Consider the following 21,161-nt stretch of genomic DNA (forward strand, 5'->3'; position numbering starts at 1 on the left):
CAAATTTATATCACAATCCCATCACAATCAAGCCCCATGAGATATCTCATCAACCTTAGATATACCAGATTAGGATTGTTTATAAATGTTTATACTTGCAGTTTATGCTAATTGTTTAAGCAAGTGAACCTTGTTTCATGCAGGTATGTTATTTGGTTTGCCACTAGTCAGCCAAGTTCAAGAACTTTTATATTCTTCTTCTTCTTCTTCTTCTTCTTCTTCTTCTTCTTTTTTTTTAAAGACAGCCACAAATTTTATTAGAAACCATGAGAACTATTACAGACACAAAAAGATTATACAAAATAAACCCACAAACTGATGTAACTTCAAGGAATCCGTTAAATCTATTTCATGATGAAAATAACTTTACAATCTGACGTACTATATCAAGCAACATCAGTTTGTGAGTTTACTTTTGTGTAATCCTGACTAAAATATTTTCCTTAAACATGGAGTTTAGATGAAACTGATCGATCCATTGTCGAAGCACTATACTCGGTACATTCTTGTGGTTAAAGTGGGTGTGCTCAAAAGCAACTTCAAGATGTGAGCATTTTTTACACATAAATCATTACTCCAACTTAAACCAAATAGATTAAGCCATGACTTAATCATAATTACACAATATACCATTGGTATTTGTAATTTTGTATTCTTACCTTAACTTTCTTTGCTTGTAGCAAACACATACACACAACCGGATGGATTAAATGTTATCTAATCTATTTCTGTTTGTCACCAAATTACAGGTACTTGTTGATGGCACCGATGCATGTTCCCTGCTACGTCATCTTTGCATTAATTGTGCATATTAAGCTTTATTTGTTGTCAAAATGGTTTCCTTTGTCATATCAGTTTTAAATAAGGGAAAGTATATCAGCTTGACTCGGGAATTATTCTTTCCTTAAAGAATGATAAGGGAACGAAAAATGTCAAGGTATAATAGTAAGTACATTTTAAGTCCCATATATAAAAGGTGATTTACAACAGAGTAAAATTTCTGGACTTGTGACTACAGATGGGAAAGGAATATAGTGAGAAGAAAAGATATTTAAAACAGATAGCAAAATTTCCTAGCTTAGAAAATATATTAAGGAGGCTAATGACAGACTCCATACACCCCCACAATGAACTAGAGGCAAAAACAAAACAGACAACCAGACAACTTTCAAAGCCATTAAAGAAAATGAAAAATTCTATTTGGACCTAGTAAAGTGCTTGTATAACATAATTTAATTTGCAAGAAAAATTTTAAAATTTGAGTTTTACAATCAAATCTTACCATTTAAGTGATGTGGATCATATGCTCTACACACCAACTTAAGAAAATATCAAAGAACAATAAAATATCTACAACTCTTTCATTTACAATTCAAAGATAATTATGTAAACTTCAAATATTCAGACCAAGATAACTCATATTTTTTATGGAATGGCTGCATCAGATTGGTTGGTTATAAAAGAGTCGTAAAAAAGTCGTAAGTACATGGGCACTTATTAAACTTTTATTCATGGCCCACATAACTAAATTTCTTTAAGTAGAAGTATTAGCAACAGCTCCAGCTTCTGTCAGCAGAGGAACCAGCTTTCCCTCCTTGTGCATGGCTGAAGTTGCTGCAAAAGATCGAATAGAAGAGAATCTTTAAGCATGGAGACTCAAAAGAAACATCATATGAATGTGATATGAGCAAGCCTATAGTCTATTTTTAAGAGATCAAGATCATACTGTCACATCCACCAATGTGGTTCCCGCCTATGAACACATTGGGCACAGTCGTCTGTCCAGTCCACTCACCCAGAGCTGACTGTATCTCGCCTCCATCAACTTCAAGACATCATATATAACATTGACAAGAAGTTATTCATCCATTTGCACAATTTTTAAATTTTATCATATTTTTACAGAGGTGCTGTTTGTAATTAATGAGCTAAGTGGATCATAGATTCGTAATCATCTAATTACCAATCCAAGATATCTACAAAGTAGAATTCTGAATATCCTAACCACAATTTTTAATCAAATGGCTCGGATTTTTTTAGTCTCAACAAACAATTATGAGACAATCAACTAAGACAAAAAATTGGGAACCCTATTTGTAATCAAATACTAGTTTGGATTTTTGGAACCCCAATGTGGCATTTCTGCAGAAAATCTAGATGATATGTTTCAAATGAATACAAAAGGCGATCAAGAGCTTTGATGTTCGGTTATAAGAATAAAGAGTAATGCTAGGAACAAATTCTAAATGTACAAACATTGTGCAAATCTTTTATAAAAAAGTGGAACCATCAAGAAAAAACGAATTTTTCACACTTTTTCATGGGATCCAAAAAGCATGAGCGAGATTTATATATTTGGACTTGTATATATCATTATTCAAGAATAAAAAGTATAGCTTACGCTAACACTCAATCCTCACTGCTGGAGTTTGACAAAACCATGAGAATCAAATAAGATCATTACTTTTCATGTGCATACACGCATTCAAAAGCTTTTAAAGCAAGATGAATCCACTAGGCTAAAAGTACGGTAATATCGCATTGATCATATGTAGCTAGGAGAATTGCGTCTAGAGAATTATTGTCTACAAAGAATTGGATTTAATTCCAAATTCGACTGCAGTTAGAATTTAAGATTATCGCAGCTGCTACAATGGCGAATATAATCCCACGCATATACAAAATAACCAAACCAATTCCAGTTCCGACGCCTTTTTCAGAAACAGTTATGCTTTCTCCAACAAATAAAACGACATAAAACCATTAGATTCAATCATTCAAGAACAAAAATAAACAAAACAAACAAATAAATAAATAAATAAGCGCATCAGATCTCACTTTCAGAGTCCAACTCAACAGCCTTGAAAGTGGCCCCTACTTGAGTCAACAGCTGCTTCACTTTCACACAGTACGGACAGTAAGTCTTGCTGTAATCACAAACCCCGATATCAATATCCATCTTCTACACAATATATATAGCCATAAAATCAAAAGGAAAAGATTTCGTCGAAGAAGAGACAGGGAGATAGGGACCTGAAAACGACAACGGGATTGGCCGTAACGATCTCCTTGGCTTTCGGCAACGCCATTGCTCAAAAACAACAGCTCTTCGTAAAATCACTCGCACGGTATCTGAGATTCTGAGGGAACGAGCACTGGTATTTCCAATTTTTGGGGCCTTCCGCGTGTAGTATAGAATAGAAGATACGGAATGATAAATCATCTCGGACCGTAGCGGGCCTCGACGATCCGTGACACAGGCGTTTGTTTCCGAATTCTGGATATTGGTGGGCCCATCCAAGGCTAATTTTAGCAACGCGGTCAAAGGCTTCATAAAAATTTATTTGTAAATCAGACATTGTTTTTAAATCCATTCTGAAAGAAAACCTACGGAACAAGGCCCAGCCCATTTAGTTCCTGCCTCGACCACCTGCGAATAAGGTACTACTAGTGTAGCTACATTTACTGCCTGTTTGGGAAAACGATTTTTTTATGTCTTGTTCACTCTTTGTTATGGCATCGCATCAATTTCATAATCCTTCAATTAAAACCTCAAAAATCAATTTTTTTTAACTGATATATATATATATATATATATAATATATATCATAAGAAGCATCAGATTCAATAGAGGGTATAATTTACATGGAAAATGATAGATATGTAATACTTTTTACAAGCTTTTGTGTAACTATATTTTAAATGAAAGGCATTTTTGAATAACATCACTTTACATAAATATCTTCATTCTAAAACATGGTCATATAAAAAGTTGTAAAAATAATTGTACATGTATCATTACTCTAATTACATACTTTGTTGTGCGATGTGATAGGATACAATTGAACGATGTTTAAATAGAATTGTAGTCTTGTAGATTAAATAATCTCATATTTATTTAACTATCCTCTTTCTAAATAGAGTTGTAAAATAGTTACAGAATAATTATAGATTTATGATTTTGTTAAAGGGGATCAATGATTATCAAAAAAGTGAAAAGGGGAAAAGCAAAAAGATTATATCCAAAATAAAAATTTTATGTGCAGTCACGTTTACGTATTCTTTACTCACTTCACTAATGTAATTGATTATATCACTTTTTTTTAATATAAAATAACTATTTTAGTCAATCATATTAGTAAAGTATGTAAAAAATACACAGTAAAAATGATTATATATAACAGAACTCTATCCAAAATACTCCATAGTTTATTGGTACAAGTTTGACATGGCACGCATAGCTCTCAGTTGCATTGATGAATCCTTGCAACCAGCCTAGAGGACATCATTTTAAGTTTGAGCAGTAATATATGTAAAAGCACTTCCAATGGATGTTGTAAAATACAGTTACCTTTAAAATATAAAGAAATTTGTACAAAAGTGAGGTTCAATGGATCTTTTACATCATCTTTATTTTAAATTTTACTACAACAATTTTGTTACATGTAGAGGACACTTTTCATGATTGTAAATATTTTAAATTAATTTTTCTCTCTTCAGTGGCTGATTTTTCTCATTTCTTCTAAATTTCCTATTTTCATTTCAGCCTCTCTCTCTCTCTCTCTCTCTCTCTCTCCCATGCTTTCCTCTGTGTTGGCTGGGTGACTCCAATATTCGGTCTATATATATATATATATAAAAGCAAGCTGCATATGAATAATAATAAAAAAAAAAAGCTGCATATGACTCAGATAAAAAAAAAAAAAAAAAAAAAAAACACTGCATATGACTCCAATCGGTTTGTATATCCTTGTAGACGTGCAACAAACCCATTGTATATACTTTGAGAATATTTTGATTATATAATATTTTTTTAATTAATTTATATTTTGGTTTAGTTTATAAATTTGGATTAATTTAAAATAAGACATAATTATATGACATTGTATATAGGGATGTATTGCAAATATCAAAAAATATGAAAATATTATTGGTACTTAGAGAACATATTTCAAATGAATAAAAAAATATTAAAAAGTATAATATGTAAATAATATAAAGAAAAAATAAATAAGATGATGAATGACATATTATAAAACTCAATATGTAAAATAGAAAAAGTGAGTTTTAGTGATGTATTTTAAAGGTTATGATGAATAATCTATTGAGAGTGCTCTAATTAAATTTTTACTTACAATATTCATTTTATTATTTTTTTTTAATTTAAATTTCGTGATTTTTCAACTTATTAAGAATTGAAATGCAGAGAAGTAAGTTTTTTTAAGTATATTTATTATTTTCCTTTTTTAAGTTTTTAATAGGTTCCAAGGGAAGTGATGGAGAAAACACACAGAATGCCTCTTTCATAAAGGCCTTTTATCTGAACTCAATCTTATCACTCTCTCAAAGCAAAACCTTTCATGAAAGGAGAAAAAAAAATGAGACGCCGTATTACAACACTTGTCTATATCTTCATGCTTCTGGGAGTGAGTTCGCTATGCGTTATTGCCAATTTGCAGGGTTTTCCACGTTCAGAAAACATGTCTTTTAAGATATGGAAGAGGAGCAGCAGCAGCAGCATTAATGGCGGCATCAACAACAATAATTTCAACAACAGAAGGGTTTCCAGCCATGGCTTCAGATTACACGGCGGCCATGTCGCCGAAGATCAGAAAAGAGTGACACCAAATGGCGCAAATCCACTACACAACTTATGAGCCGGGGTGAGGTAATTCGCAGCATTTGACCAAAATATTCATGTTCAAAATGTAGTTGGCAAGCCTTACTGAGTGTTGAGGCTCTGAGGTTGGAGAAATGTGACGAGAAGTACTATATATGGTTAAAATTAAACTACTCCTATTCCAGCAAACGATTCCGATGGCCAACTTTTGAGCTCACTCTTCGTTGTAATCATCATGTATGGTGTAAAATGCCTGCACATTAATTCTCTGGAATTGTACTCGATCTTTCTTTCTCACTAAGTTTTGTATTTGTTTTGGATGAATTCCATACAGCTTCCAGTCAATGCAAAGTGCAAGAAATAAAGTAGTCAAATACACGCCAAATTAACAAGAACGTCACTGGAAAAGGAATAGAGTTCTTTAATTTATTCTGTCTTGCATTAATTTGTATGTCTAAATAGAATGTAGTAATGAACAGGCGAGCTCCCCAAGCAAGTTCTCAACCAAGGGATGAACTTCGACCTCTCTTGGAAGACCAACCCGAATGATCCTCGTCCCAAGAAACTTCTTTAGATTTTCCGCTTCACATTTTTCAAAAATATGATCTGAAGTACTGGAGACTTAGATGTGAAATATGTATATTCAAAGACCCATAATTTGATCCTTGTCATTTCTCATCATCATCAGCCGCTAAAATTAAGATATTATTATGTGATCCATCTCATGATATCCTCGAAGTTTCAAAACTCAAAAGCAAGACGCATCTTCCAACCGATCAAATGAGTTCGAATTTTCATGTTCGATTGATGATGACTAGGCATATGAAGGCAACCAATATTCGCATAAACCCAAGCAGTTGTCTTCAATGTTGATGGCGCCGGTGCTGATTTGGCACTACTAAGAACGGGTTGATGCATGGTTCAATTCTTCACTGCAGGCACCCAAGATAAAGACAAAGGATAAGAGAATGACAAAAAATAAAGATCATCAGATTTAAATTAATGAGAGTAAAAGAGGAGAGAATAACCACGTACACCATAAAGAGCCCTCGAGTGAGACGATTTTTGTTTCTGATCATAAAGAGTCAGGCCAGCTAGCTGGTAAACTAAATAGTTGGAAAATACTATGCTTCACAAAAGCAGCTTGCTCTCTGGTGATCTCTGAACTGATTGAGAGGGCAATTTGATTGGAAAATACGGAAGAAAAGGACGTTAAGCAACACAGACAAAAGAAAGAGCCAGCTTCTCTTTCAGTCTGTTGAAAACACAAGAGAACAAAAGCAAAATCTCTTTTGCTCCGTGTTATAAAAATCGTAACAAGGGAGGATTTCTTATGTTATCTTTCCACTGCATGCTGAAATAGATTATGATCCGTAGTCGCCAGCAGAAAGGACAGTGACCACTCTCATAATAAAGCCATTAGAGAGACAGAACTTTCCCCTTATATAAACAATATGTTTTTGTTCTGCAATATATAATAGCAACTCCTCATTTAGCACCTCCTCGGTTTGTGCAACACTTGCAGCATGTGAATGCCAATTTTGCTTTTCAATTAGGTCATGCATGCACGTAAAACATGGAAGCTGCATGTGTATGGAACAAGCAATCACTACAAAAAAAGGGCCATTTGCCGGTAATAGGGCCATTTGCCGGTAATAGGGCCATTTATATTACTGCCGTTTATGTCATTACCGGCATTTATTGTCAAATTGCTGGCGTTCATGGGACGCCGGCAAACTACTTTTTTTTTTTTTTTTTTTGTAGTGAATGTATTTCCATTCCAGTTTAGTGCTAAGCGGGCAAAGATTTAATTTGCAAACCCATCATTTAATTCTGTTCTTTGCATTGTACAAACCCCAATAAGATTAGAAAGTAGTAGTACGTACACGTAACACGATGATCAAACAGTAAATAGAATGGGGAATGTGAAGAGTCGGTGCACGGAGTGGGGACAAGAAGTATCAGCTACAAAATGGGCTTTAAGCTTTGTTTGGACTCTCGAGTACTTGCAAACACTGATCATCACTGCCCTGTTTTGTTACTGTCAGTCTAATAGAGAATCTTTTGTATGAGCGAACTCGAAAATATTCTGAGCAACCAATGTACTGTTATCACATTTGTACGTAAGACATCTGTGCCTATATATATATATATATATATATATGTCCCTGTATCACTAATTTGAAGTATATATATTATGTGCCAGATTTAGGATGATCAGCTCCATCTGTTAGCTTGCAGATATGCACGTGGGATCATGTGTAATAGCTGGTCCTTGGGATTACTGCTGGCTGCCCACTCTGGTGAAAAGCAGATTAAAAGAGGACATGCATCAGAACCACCAAATATTAATTAACCTATTTCCTGCTTCATGGCATTTAATTCCTAATACTTCACCTCATAAGGATGTTATTGGGTTAAGATCTGGAAGTTATAGAGCTTATCATTTCTTTTATCATTTATGTATATGTTTGTACATTACGAAATGGTAAGGAATATTTATATTTAAACAATGATGCACAACCTTCTCAATCTCTACAAATTATATTTTTTAAAATTTTTAAATTTTATAATATTTTTTGTGAGTTTATACCTTTTAAACTAATTCAATTCTTCTATTCATTATTCATATATTAAATATTTGATAAAAATAATAATAAAAATTATAAAAAGTGTGGTGCGTGGAAGTTGTGTAAATAGTAAGAGATTGTATAAATTTTTTCTTTATATTTTACACGCTCGATAATTAATAATATAATCATGCATTAAGTTAAGGTTATCAGTTGTTGATTATAGAGTGTAAACTATCCAAAAAAACAAACAAACAAACAAACAATGATGATTAAAGTATGCCGATATGTAGAAATTTTTTATTTATGGTCTGGATCATACACGTAGTAAAAGACTTATTGATTTGAAAAAAAAAATTTAAAATTAGAGTCTTACAAATCAAATATTACAATTGAAATGATGACTAATGTTAGATACAAATCTTATTAAAAAAGAATAGGTTTTTATATACTTTTTAAGGCGATATCCACTTTTTTACAAAAAAAAATTGCATGAAATCTATGTAGGATTTTAAATAGATAGTTACATACATTCACCTTTTAAAAAAGTGGATTCTACTAAAAAGTAATGTTTTTTTATACTTTTTCAAATTGTGGAGCGGGACTTATCTATTTTAAAGTTTATACAAATCATTTCTCTTAAACAAAGAGAAATTATGATAGGTAGATTGTACTGCATGTGTATAAAATATTTCAAATAAAGTTATTCAATTCAAAATATAATAACTCCAAAATCTACTTTATTGGAATTCGTTGATGGGCACTTGAGTTGAAGACTATATGGTAGGTACCTTGCCCCAAGTTGAATTGAATTTGAATGTTTAATTGAGTTGAGTTGAAATGATAAAATATTATTTTTTAATATTATTATTATTTTAAAATTTAAAAAAGTTAAATTATTTATTATATTTTGTTTTAAAATTTAAAAAAATTATAATAATAAATTGAGATAAGTTGAATTTAATTTAATTTCCAAACATACGCTGTGGTTTTAAAGAATGTTTTTGTGGTTTTAAACAGTTATTAACTTAATTGACTATTTTTAGTTTTGAAGAAAAAAGCACTCTACCCAATGTTACAAAGGCTCGGCCCAACGCTATAAGTGTCACCAATTGCAGTGACAGTGTAGCCCAAAATCTTTTTCCATATTTTTGGTTCTCCGGTACGTGCTGGATTTTTATTGGGTAAAATTAAAACGTTAAACCCTCTCTCTCTTCTCTCCATCTCTCTTTATAATGGGCAGATCCTAATTAAACTATGACAAAAAGAAAATGTAAGTTTGGAGCAAAGGATAAGCAAAAGAAAACTCACTACTCCAATACTTACAACATGAGAAAAGGCCCTTTGTGAAAGGATTGCCGCTCGTGTCTCTCTATTTCCTACCCAGTCGTGCTTGGAAATTAGAGCAATCCAAGGCCCTTTGCTAACTCATTTTTCTTTCTGATCATCATGATATATGCTTGTAAGATCAAAACTCTTGACTTAGCTTCTGATCATATACCATCCCCCAATCCACGTCAATATTTTAGATTCAGGTTCTAAGATGCGCTCCCGTTATACATCTTTGTGATTGTACACGACATGCATGCACCTTTCACAATCAAATTGTGCAGCATAGTACGTACATTTATGGTTTCTGCAGCAATATTTGTCTTTGCCGTTCAGGTAGTCGGGACCATTTAAAACTCGTTCATGGCCTACCTTAGAAATTGAACAGCACTGAAAAGACATAGACATCCAAAGAACTGAGAAGATCACATCGATGAGATGAGATAATTACATCTGGTGCATGTACATCTCATTATAATACAGAAATGCATGTCCTAGCTCTTGAGAGAGTCTTGCGAGAGAGAGAGAGAGATGAAAAAGAAAAAAAGAAAGGAATATGAAACCAGAAGATATACAGCAACAAAACATGATATAAGAGACGTACTACTCATCTTCCACCACAACGCTGATTTCACCCCTCTCAAGTAGATCGTAGAATTCCTTGTACTTCCTCCGGCTAGTCCAATGGTGCAATTTCCAAAGGTATCCAGCCATGAGGCTAAGGCTTATCCCATAGACGATCTCTTTAATTAGACTCAGATCATGATTTGCACCACGAGCTACGTTATGAGCAGCCATTTGTATTTTGTACCCTGCTAAAAAAAGAATATGGTGAAATTCCAAACAAAAATACGAGTACTTCAAATAAAGTTTCCTCTTTTAATTTCAACTTTTTTTTGGGTGTAATCTTAAATTTAAAGTTGTCTAGAAGCATTTTATGCACTCGAAACCAAGCCTCATACCAACAATTTAGCTTAATTGCCTAAATATTTGAGTCTTCGTTTCTCAGAAAAACAGAATTGTTTTATTATATTCTCAGTTTCACCGTTTAAAACAAAGGAAGAATCACAATTTCATTTCCAAACTGAATTACAGATGAATTTGAGGGATTACATACCTCCGATTGTCACCTTGGGAGAGAGAGAGAGAGCATACCACGAACAAAGTTAAGGAAAATGAAGGAGAACAGGTTTAAAAATTCCCAAGTGATGAATCTGGACAGTCAAATTCCACCGAGTTAAATAGATCGGCGGTGTTATCTGATGTCGAGCAGAATACGTAGCGTAGCAAAAAGGCCGGAAACAGGATCTTTGGCTTAATTGCGTACATGTCATGCGTGAGGTTCTGCATGAAAATTATAGAGAAGTCATTGAGCACCGAGGACGCGTGTAGCCAAAGGGTCAAGATTCCAGCCCAAAATGTCTCGAGCCGAAGTAGCGAACGTGGCGTGAGAACTTTGGACAAAATTTCCACACCACGAAACGCATGTACCTGCCTCTAGTCACCATGGCGACATCTCACGTAGCCTTGGAATTCAGTCCTTTGCATATTTGCTAAAAGGATTCGACTTGAGAATAAACCTTATTACGGGCGGGCATTTCCGATCTCAGCAGTTCTAAAATTTCATAAATTTCTTCCGACTGAGAGTGAGTTCCATCTTCCGAGTAAAAAGAATGGACATGATTTTTCAGCTCTACCCAACTACAGCCACGACTCTTTTTCGACTCTTTTTCCCTCATCAACTTCCTAATATTCCTAACATCTGTCCATCTACCAGCTGCAGCATAAACACTTGACAATAATACATAACCTGCAGAGTTCTTCTGCGCTAATTCCCAGAGCTTCCTAGCTGTCCTTTCTGCCATCTCCTCGTTTTTATATACAGTGCAGCCACTCAATAGAGCTTTCCATGCATTAATTTCGGGCTGAAATGGCATGGATTTGATAAATTCTTCAGCTTCAGACAGACGTCCTGCTCGAGACAGCATATCCACCATGCAGGTGTAGTGTCTTCCCTTAGGCTTTATACCATAAACCATCTCCATTGAATCGAAGTACCCAAGTCCTTTATCAATCAAACCGGAGTGTGAACAAGCAAAAAGAATCGAAGAAAGCATGAGCTCGTTGGGAGCAACAGGTGAAGTTCTTTCCATTTCTTCAAACAAAGTAAGAGATTCCTCGGCAAAACCATTTTCTGCAAGCCCTTGAATCATCACAGTCCAAGAAATTTCGTTCTTCTTTGGCATTCTGTAAAAGACCTGCTTGGAGCTTTCAACATCACCAGATTTTGCATACATATCAATCAGGGCAGTACCCACAAAAATATCAAATTGAAATCCAAGTTTCATGCATTTCCCATGGAGGTTCTTGCCTCTATCTAATGAGGCTATGCTTGCACAAGCGCAAAGTACACTTGAGAAGGTGGACTCGTTAGGGACTTCCCCCGACAAAAGCATCTCATGGAGTACTTCAAACGCTTTATCAAATTGTTTGTTTTCTGTGTAACCAACAATCATAGTGTTCCACGAGATAATATTTCGCACGGGCATGTCATCAAACCACGCCTTCGCTTCTTCCATCTGTCCATTCAGAGTATACCCACCAATCATAGAGTTCCATGAAACCACGTTCTTCTCCAAATTTGAATCAAACACCAAACGACCATATTCAAGTTTTCCACATTTACAGTAGAAGTCAAGTAGAGAACCACCGATGAAGACATCTTCAACAATCCCAATCTTGATAACATGAGCATGAACATTCATCCCCGCTCGAAAAGCATTGAGACTGGCCAATGCACTAATAACGCTAGACAAACAAGAGGTATTAGCGTTAAACCCATGTTGAACCATCTGACAGAAGAGCTTCAACGCTTCTTCAGGATAACCGCTCTGCGTGTACCTAGCGATCATTGCACTCCAGGATATCTCATTTCTCTCAGGCATCTCGTCAAAGACTCGACGTGCTTCCCCCAAGTCCCCCATCTCAAAGTACATATCTATGATTGCAGTCCAAGAAACAACGTCTCGTTTTTCCATTTGATCAAATACTCTCCTAGCCAAATTGATTTCACCCATCCTCAAGGTCAATGTGATTATCGAATTGCACACCGATAAATGGTGTTCAAAGCCATCTTTAATGATCAACCCCAAAACACTCATTCCCAATCTAAATTCACCAGAGCCTGTACAAGCTCTAATAACAGTAGTAAAAGTAACGTCATTTGGCTGGACCCCAGATTCAAGCTGCTTCACGAAAAACTTCCAAGCTTCAATGTTAAAACCATTTTGCACAAGCCCGCTAATTACTGCAGTCCAAGAAACCACATTCTGAAATGGGTTCCTCTCAAAGTACCACATTGATTCTTCGACTCTTCCATATTTCATGAAACCCGATATCAGTGCAGTCCACGAGATTTCGTTTCTTACGGGCATTTGTTCAAACAGGCAGCGAGCACCGTCAAGATTTCCCCACTTAAAGTAGGCACCGATCAAGCAATTATGCACGACAAGATCAAACCCGTGAAACTCCTTAACAATTTCATCAGCTGCATGAGATTTTCTGCCGTTGAGGTACATCGTTAGAAGTCTTATGGCTACATATCTGTCTGAAGAAACACCCATCTTGATCAAATGCCCATGAATGACACTTCCGTCAGTGAACAAGCTTTTGCTGGTGAGGTTTTTCAATAGAGAGACACATGATTCTACATAGGCGTGGAAACTTTTTCTTGGGCTAAAGGCATATAGCCATGCAGGTTTCATAGCTTGAGACATTTTAACGATAAAATCGGAGAGCTGTGTGAGGTTTGGACTCCAATAATATCACACGAACCATTAATTTTTAAAAGCAAATTTAACCATTACATGCTCACAGTTATTTATTTCAATTTTCAACAGACCCATCGTTAAGGAAAGAAAATCCAAATCTTGCTATTTGTTATTTGGGAAAAAAGAAATAGTTAAAAGGCCTGTTAGTGCTAAAGTTGACTCAAGCTTAGTTTGTTTTCACAACAAATCTCTCATCTAATCATTACAATTTTCTCAAATTCCTACACAAAATAAAATAAATAATTTAAATTTTTTAAATTCTAAAACAATAATAATATTAAAAAAATATATTCTAATAATATTTTTTTTAATTTTCAATTTTAATCTCAACTCATCTCATCTCATATTATATTATCTCATATGTAAAAACAAACAAGACTAGATCTAACCCTTGAAGACCTATCTCTACTAGCAAGAGAATAGATAAAGTCGATAATTTAACCTAGTGATAAGGTCAAGAAGCGATAAGACAAGTTGACTTAGATTTTTAAAGGAAAAAGACTTCATAAGCCAAGTAAAACTCAATCACTCAAATGAATGAAATGTTAGCTCTTTGGTTGTGAACAGGCCACGATCATTTCTCACGGAGGCCAGTTCGTGGGAACGGGTCTCAAGCTCCCTTTTTCTTGAAAGCTCTTGAAGTGGTCCACAACTTCCCTCCGAATCTCCACCACGTTCATAAAGCAGTTGGAACGTTTCCCATGACCAACTGAAGCTGTGGAACACTTGACACGTAGCCATCTAAAGCTTGATGGAAGCTTGGTTATAAATACTCCAGTCTGGTCCCCAAACTCAATCACTCAATCTCCTTCAGTCTTACACCATCTAAATAGAGTGAATATAGTTGTGAAAGTGCCAAAATGAGAGAGAAACGGTGAGAGAGTGTGAGTAAACATCAATGACCGAAAGTACGTTTTCTTAGGCATTTCAGTTTTTTATTCTTATTAAGAATTTAATTCCGCACTTTAGAATCGTTATTAAGCTATCATTTAATATCAGAGCCTGTTTTATTTTTGTCTTGGTGTTTATACAAATGCTCTGTTTGTCTCTGATTTAGCCGTAAATTTTTGGAAAATAAAGTTTTGGTTTTTGGTCGATTTGGATTCGAAACAAGATTAGAAATCATGTGGAAACTGTTTTTCTAAACTTTCTGTGATTAAAAACATAGTTTTTGACGTCAAAAACTTCATTTTTGAGTCGGGTCTTCAACCGAGTCTAAAACAGGTCGAACCGATCCGACTGGAGATTAAAGACGAGCAAAAGTTACAAAATATCACTTTTCTATAGTTTTTTGAAAAATGCCATTTCTCAAATTTAGGCATTTATTTGGAAATATATCTAATTTTTGCTCAATCTTTTATGCTTATAATATTTATTTGGTTTAATTATATGCAATTTAGATAATTAAATTATGCAAATTTGTTAACTATGCTCATGATTAGTTTGCACGAATTGATTATTTCTGCTCTAAATCAATACATGAATTTTTGGATGAGTATATATAGTTAAAAGCATGAAATCAAATGTTATGCATAATATTATAGTTTTAATTATGCAATATTTAAGCTTAAATTATGAGAATATTTTGTGCATAATAATAATATGTAAGTTTTAGTTAAAATTATGCAATTTATAATTATTCTCATATTAAGTTAATTTTTATGCATAAAGGAATAATGTATAGTGGTCCATATAATTTTTAATTAATTAAAGAATATCTACTCTAGATTTTATTGATTTTGAGACTTGTGTAGACTGCATAAAGGGAAAGTACACCAACAAATTAAATAAATATGTCAATAGGAGTTCGAACATATCATAGATGATATATACTAATATATGTAGTCTAGACATGGACTCACATGCTCAGAGATACTTCTTCTCTTTTATAGGTGATTACTCAAGATATATGTATCTCTACATACTTCATAACAAGAACGAAACATTATATGCCTTTAAGATCTTTAAGGCTGAAGTAAAGAAACAATGCGGCAAACAAATTAAGATCGTGAGATCATATAGAGGTGAAGAATACTATGGTAGATACACAGATGATGGACAAGAACCTGAGCCATTTGCAATGTTTTCTCAAGAGCATGAGATTGTTGCCTAATACACTACACTTGGTTCATCGGACCAGAATGATGTAGCAGAAAGAAGAAACCGAACATTATTGGACTTGGTGCGGAGTATGCTTAGCAACTCCAATCTTCCTAAATTCTTGTGGGCTGAAGCACTTAAAACGGCAATATATATATTAAACCAAGTTTCAACCAAGGCTATTCCTAAAACGCCATTTGAATTATGGAAAAGTTGGAAACCGAGTTTGCGACACATGCGCGTTTGGGGATGTCTGTTTGGAGTGAGAATTTATAATCCACAAGAAAAGAAGTTGAACCCAAGGACCATTAGTGAGTATTTCATTAGATATGCTGAAAGGTATAAATGTTATAGATTTTATTGTCCATCTCACAGCACTAGGATTGTGGAATCAAGAAATGTAAAATTTCTTGAAAATGACTTGATCAGTGAGAGCGACCAAACTAGGAACATAATTTTTAAGAATGATCATTCAGAATCTCAACCTTCCACCTCAAGTGATAGATTAGTTATTGTTCACAGCACCTCTCAAGTACAAACTGATGTTGAACAACCAATCATTGAAGTTCCACAAGCTGCTTACGACATTCCAGTAGATCAGGTAATTCAAGAGTTGCCAATAACTTTTAAACAATAAGTTGAACCACAAACTTCTCAGGAAGATAATGGTATAACAGTAAGAAAATCTATTAGACCAAAGAAATCAGCAATTCCTGATGATTATATTATGTATCTGGAAGAATCTGACTATAACATTGGAGCCAAATATAATCCCGAGTCCTTTTCACAAGCCGTGAGTTGCAAAATATAAGAATTATGGTACAATGTCATAAATGAAGAGATGAATTCTATGAAGAGTAATGGAGTCTGGGATCCTGTTGAGTTGTCTAATGGTGCAAAAGCTATTGGATGTAAATGGATCTTTAAGACAAATAAAGACTTTTTGGGCAACATTGAGAGATAAAGGCAAAATTCGTTGCTAAGAGATTCACTCAAAAAGAAAGAATCGATTACACAGAGACTTCCTCTCATATATCTAAGAAAGATTCATTATGCGTTATTTTGGCATTCGTAGCCCATTTTGACTTGGAGTTGCAACAAATGGATACGAAAACGGCATTTTTCAATGGAGATCTAGAATATGAGGTTTACATGAAACAACATGAAGGATTACCCTCTAATGATGGTGAGCAATTGGTTTGCAAGCTCAATAAATCCATATATGGTTTAAAACAAGCATCCCACCAATAGTATTTGAAATTCCATAATATAATTTATTTATTCGATTTTGTAGAAAACATTATAGATCAATATATATACCAAAATGTTAGTGAGAGTAAAATCTGTTTTCTTGTTTTATATGTGGATAACATTTTGCTAGCAACCAATGATAAGAGTTTGCTGCATGAGGTAAAACAACTCATCTCTAAAAATTTCGATAAGAATGATATAGGTGAGACATCTTATGTCATTGGCATTAAGATCCATAGAGATAGATTTCGAGGTATCTTGGGTCTGTCTCAAGAAACCTATATTAATAAAGTTTTAGAGAAATTTCGAATGAATGATTGTTCACCAAGTGTAGCTCTCATTGTGAAGGGTGATAAGTTCAATTTGAACCAATGCCCGAAGAATGACTTTGAAAGTGAACAAATGAAGAACATTCCATATGCTTCTGCTATCGGAAGCCTAATGTATGCTCAGGTCTACACAGGACCTGACATTGCATTTGTTGTTGGAATGCTAAGATGATATCAGAGTGATCCAGGTGTAGATCACTGGAGAGCTGCAAAGAAAGTAATGAAGTACCTTCAAAGAACCAAAGACTACATGTTTATGTATAGACGGACGAACAATCTAGAAGTAATTAACTACTCAGATTCTAACTTTGCTGGCTGTGTTGATTCACGCAAATCAACATCAAGATACATTTTTATTATGACCAGTGAAACTGTATCATGGACGAGTGTCAAGTAGACCTTGACTGCTACTTCCACTATGGAAGCCGAGTTCCTCTCATGTTTTGAGGCTACTTCACATAGTATATGGCTTAAAAGTTTCATTTATGAGTTTAGAATTATGGATTCTATCTCTAGGCCATTAAGAATGTATTGCGACAATTCAGCTGTTATTTTTATGGTTAAGAACAACAAAAATGGAAGTCGAAGTAAACACATCGACATTAAGTATTTAGTCATAAGGGAACGTGTTAAAGAAAAGAAAATGGTCATTGAGCATGTTAGCACTAAGTTGATGATCGTTGATACTTCGAATAAGGGCATGCCACCGTTGAAATTCAAGGATCATGTAGTGAATATGAGACTTGGTTCTATTATGCAGTTTTTAATTATATGGACAATGTTATTTTAATGAAATTCTTAATTATTGTGATGTTTTTCTCATATTTATGTGCACCTTAATTTAATTTTGAGAAAAATCATCTATGTTGAACCAAGAATAAACATAAGGCTTATTCATTAAGAAATTATTGCCACATAAATTATAATATTTAAGAAATAAATACATAGTAATACATGGAAGATAATACTCGTCATTAAAGGACTTATCGCCATGATTCATGTATTTATTACTTAATACAAATTATCGATGGGTTTAAGATGAGACATTAGTTTAGAAATGTGAACCAAGTGGGAGAATGTTAGCTATCTGAACAGGCCACGATCATTTCTCACGGAAATCCGTTTGTGGGAACGGGTCTCAAGCTTCCCTTTTTCTTGTGAGCTCTTGAAGTGATTCACAACTTTCTTCCGAGTCTCCACCATGTTCATAGAGCAGCTGGAATGTTTTCCATGATCAACTGAAGCTGTGGAACACTTGACATGTAGCCACCGAAAGCTTGATGGAAGCTTAGCTATAAATACTCCGGTTTGGTCTCTAAATTTAATCACTCGATCTCCTTCAATCTTATATCATCTAAATAGAGTGAGTAGAGTTTTGAAAGTGTGAAAACGAGAGAGAAATAGTGTGAGATTGTGAGTAAGTATCAATGGTCGGAAGTACGGTTTTTTGGGCATTTCAATTTTCGATTCTTATTAAAAGTTTAATTTCGAACTTTAGAATCGTTATTAAGCTATCATAAAATAGGTCTCTATAAATGATGAAATTTCTACAAATCTACACTGGCTTTCTACGACTTTTTTACACAAATTTCACCACGCACGGTGGCTCCAAAAACTCTTCTCTCAAAGGAGGCATCATTTTCAACCTCCCAAAACTCGAAAATCCCTCTATTATACTGAGAGAAATGTGAGGCCATGAGATATATGTAAACCCGTAAACGTATCGACTTGTCATTGATCAACATGAAGAACATTGTATCGACGTTCGAATCGTCATCATGGATAGAAATAACTATTTCTTCCATTCTAGCCTATTGTGCGAATTTATATGTTAACAAGACCCTTTCTCAATAAATATATATATATATATATATGTATATATTTCAAGATTTAGACGAGAAGATAACTAGTTATTATTCTCGGTTTAAAGAAGAAAGTTTTTGTGAAATACATAGTTTTTAATAGGATTGACCTTATTAATTTATAAAAAGATTAAAAAAATAGATTTTAAATAACCATGAATTAATGCAGAACTAACAACATTAAGTAATTAAAAATTAGATTTGTCACGTAATTAACGATATACGTTTGAATACTTTCTTTTTTGGTCTGATTAGTTACAGAATAATTATCTCGTCAAAGTTAAAAATATAGATCGAAGAAGAGAAAGTTATTGTAAATGAAATTGTCCATATCTTAGTACGCACGTGAGGAAAAAGAAAAGAGTAATTAGAATTATTACTTAATTCCATGAACATATTCCACAAGCTGTATTGCCACAGCTCAAAGCCGCCACGTCAGTGACTATCGAGCGCATGCCGTGTGTGGATAATAAGAAAAGTCTTCTCTCTTCAGTGCCATACATTTATATATATACACACACGGGAACGGTCCATTAGTTTTGGAAAAAATCTTCGCAACTTCTTAACATTTTATATTTTATATTTTTTTTTAATTATTATTATTATTTTTTATCAAATATTTATTATATGAATAATGAATAGAAAATTTGAAATAATTTAAAAAGAATAAACTCAAAAAAAAAATTAAAAAATATATTAAAAAATTTAAAAATTTAAAAAAATGTGAAGTGTGGTAGAGGTTGTATAGCAAAACACATTTTCTCTCTTGTGAACAATCAACCCACTTCGAAATTTTCGCCCCACACCCTATGACTTCTGGTCCTAGTGGAGGAGCTCCAAACCAGATAGGCGCACTCCACCGTAGTTGCACGAACCATCGCACTGCTGCCCTCCAGACCATGCCAACCATCGCACTGCCCTATTCCTCCTTGTTCATCGACCTCTTTCTTCAGTTATGCAAATCAGAAGACATGCCAATAAAATATGTGCGGATTTGCTATATGCAAATAATATTAGGTTTTTAAAATTCTTATCCCATTTCTCAGCCTCTAAAAAAAAGAAAAAAAAAAATGTCGAATGTATCATTCTAAATCATGATGCACCGATATTATTGTGATTGTTTTATGGAAAACTCTTGTTGCAGGCATTTTCGCACACCGAAGTGCACCGATCAGCTGACATGTAATTTTCCTTTAATGAAACGGTTCCTTTTCATTTCACTTTTACTAAGTTTTGAACGGGAGTTTTTTAATTTTGTTAATGATGCGAATCATTTTCGTTTCACTTTCAGTAAATGAAAGTCCTTGGACCACCTCCAGTGGCATATATTTTTCTTGAAACGACGGCCATAGCGAACTTCTTTGAAAAATTAGAGTTTTTTCAGAAAATGAAATGGTGGCCTAATTTGCCCCGATTGTTATATTCAATTTCTCAGTTCTCAAACAACGAAATATCTATAAATAAAGAATAATAATTTATTTTCTTTTTCTACAAATTCTCAGCAGACCAAACAAGAAATTTATCTTCTCAAAACGCTGAAATTTTAGATAATACATATATCATTGGCTAGAATATATATATATATATATATAGAGAGAGAGAGAGAGAGAGAGAGAGAGAAGCAACAAAAATGAAGCTACCCTCGTAAACACACATCGATGTTACGCATGTAAAAGGAAAAACCCATTTCTTAGAATCTAATTATGGTAATCAGGAAGCCATTAAAATCGCAAGAAACAATCGGGTTTGTTCCTATGAACGGTTTCAAAGTGAAGTAACTGAGGCTAAAAAGCAGTGGAAGCTATTGTCTGCACCAAAACTGTCGACGACCCAGATCAGCAAAAGATGTGATTTTGAAAAAATGTTCGCGTAGAAGATTGAGGCTTGAAGAGGATGCTCATATCCATACAAGGTTTGAGAGCAGTAAGGAGAAAAGGTAGGAAAATGGTCGACAAGTTAAAAACTAAAAAGATTATTATTTATATTTTTCTCGTTTCAAGGGTCGGGGTGTTTGGGAAATTGGTAAAGAGTTTTGCTAGGTACAAGCGAGTTCGTGCACCATATCGCGTACCGATGATTTTTTTAATTTAAAAAAAAATCTCAAAAAATTTTTTGAGAGAAGAAGAAAATCTCTTATATAATAAAAATTATTTTTGTCTTTAATTCATATCATTTTATTAAACATATATATTATATATCAATATTGATGCATGAATTGGTATACCAACTTGCTTGCAATAAGATTTTTTCATTAGTAAAAGAAAAACTCT

General features: G+C 34.0%; 2 protein-coding genes across 5 annotated transcripts; both read right to left on the reverse strand.

Annotated features, from left to right (window-relative positions):
- Positions 1-1,489: 1,489 nt before the first annotated feature.
- On the reverse strand, positions 1,490-3,206 carry LOC121251481 (glutaredoxin-like). The gene is made up of 4 exons (XM_041150740.1): positions 3,034-3,206; positions 2,839-2,927; positions 1,727-1,825; positions 1,490-1,614 (listed from the first exon to the last, which is right to left on the reverse strand). Exons 1-4 carry the CDS (start codon positions 3,087-3,089, stop codon positions 1,535-1,537), a joined length of 324 nt encoding a protein of 107 aa, XP_041006674.1. The 5' UTR covers positions 3,090-3,206; the 3' UTR covers positions 1,490-1,534.
- A 6,278-nt stretch (positions 3,207-9,484) lies between these two features.
- Positions 9,485-13,467, reverse strand: LOC121253304 (pentatricopeptide repeat-containing protein At2g13600-like). Of its 4 annotated transcripts, none has more exons than XM_041153339.1 (3): positions 10,637-13,467; positions 10,124-10,331; positions 9,485-9,909 (listed from the first exon to the last, which is right to left on the reverse strand). In XM_041153339.1, the coding sequence occupies exon 1, from the start codon at positions 13,293-13,295 to the stop codon at positions 11,073-11,075; it is 2,223 nt and encodes a 740-aa protein (XP_041009273.1). In that variant the 5' UTR covers positions 13,296-13,467; the 3' UTR covers positions 9,485-9,909; positions 10,124-10,331; positions 10,637-11,072. The 4 variants fall into 4 exon arrangements, with proteins under 4 accessions (XP_041009273.1, XP_041009272.1, XP_041009274.1 ...); XM_041153338.1 differs by lacking the exon at positions 9,485-9,909 and having other exon boundaries at positions 9,959-10,331; positions 10,637-10,863; positions 11,011-13,467; XM_041153340.1 differs by lacking the exon at positions 9,485-9,909 and having other exon boundaries at positions 9,959-10,331; positions 10,675-13,467.
- Positions 13,468-21,161: the final 7,694 nt, after the last annotated feature.

The sequence above is a fragment of the Juglans microcarpa x Juglans regia genome, chromosome 2S (genome assembly GCF_004785595.1).
Source record: "Juglans microcarpa x Juglans regia isolate MS1-56 chromosome 2S, Jm3101_v1.0, whole genome shotgun sequence".
NCBI classification, from domain to species: domain Eukaryota; kingdom Viridiplantae; phylum Streptophyta; class Magnoliopsida; order Fagales; family Juglandaceae; genus Juglans; species Juglans microcarpa x Juglans regia.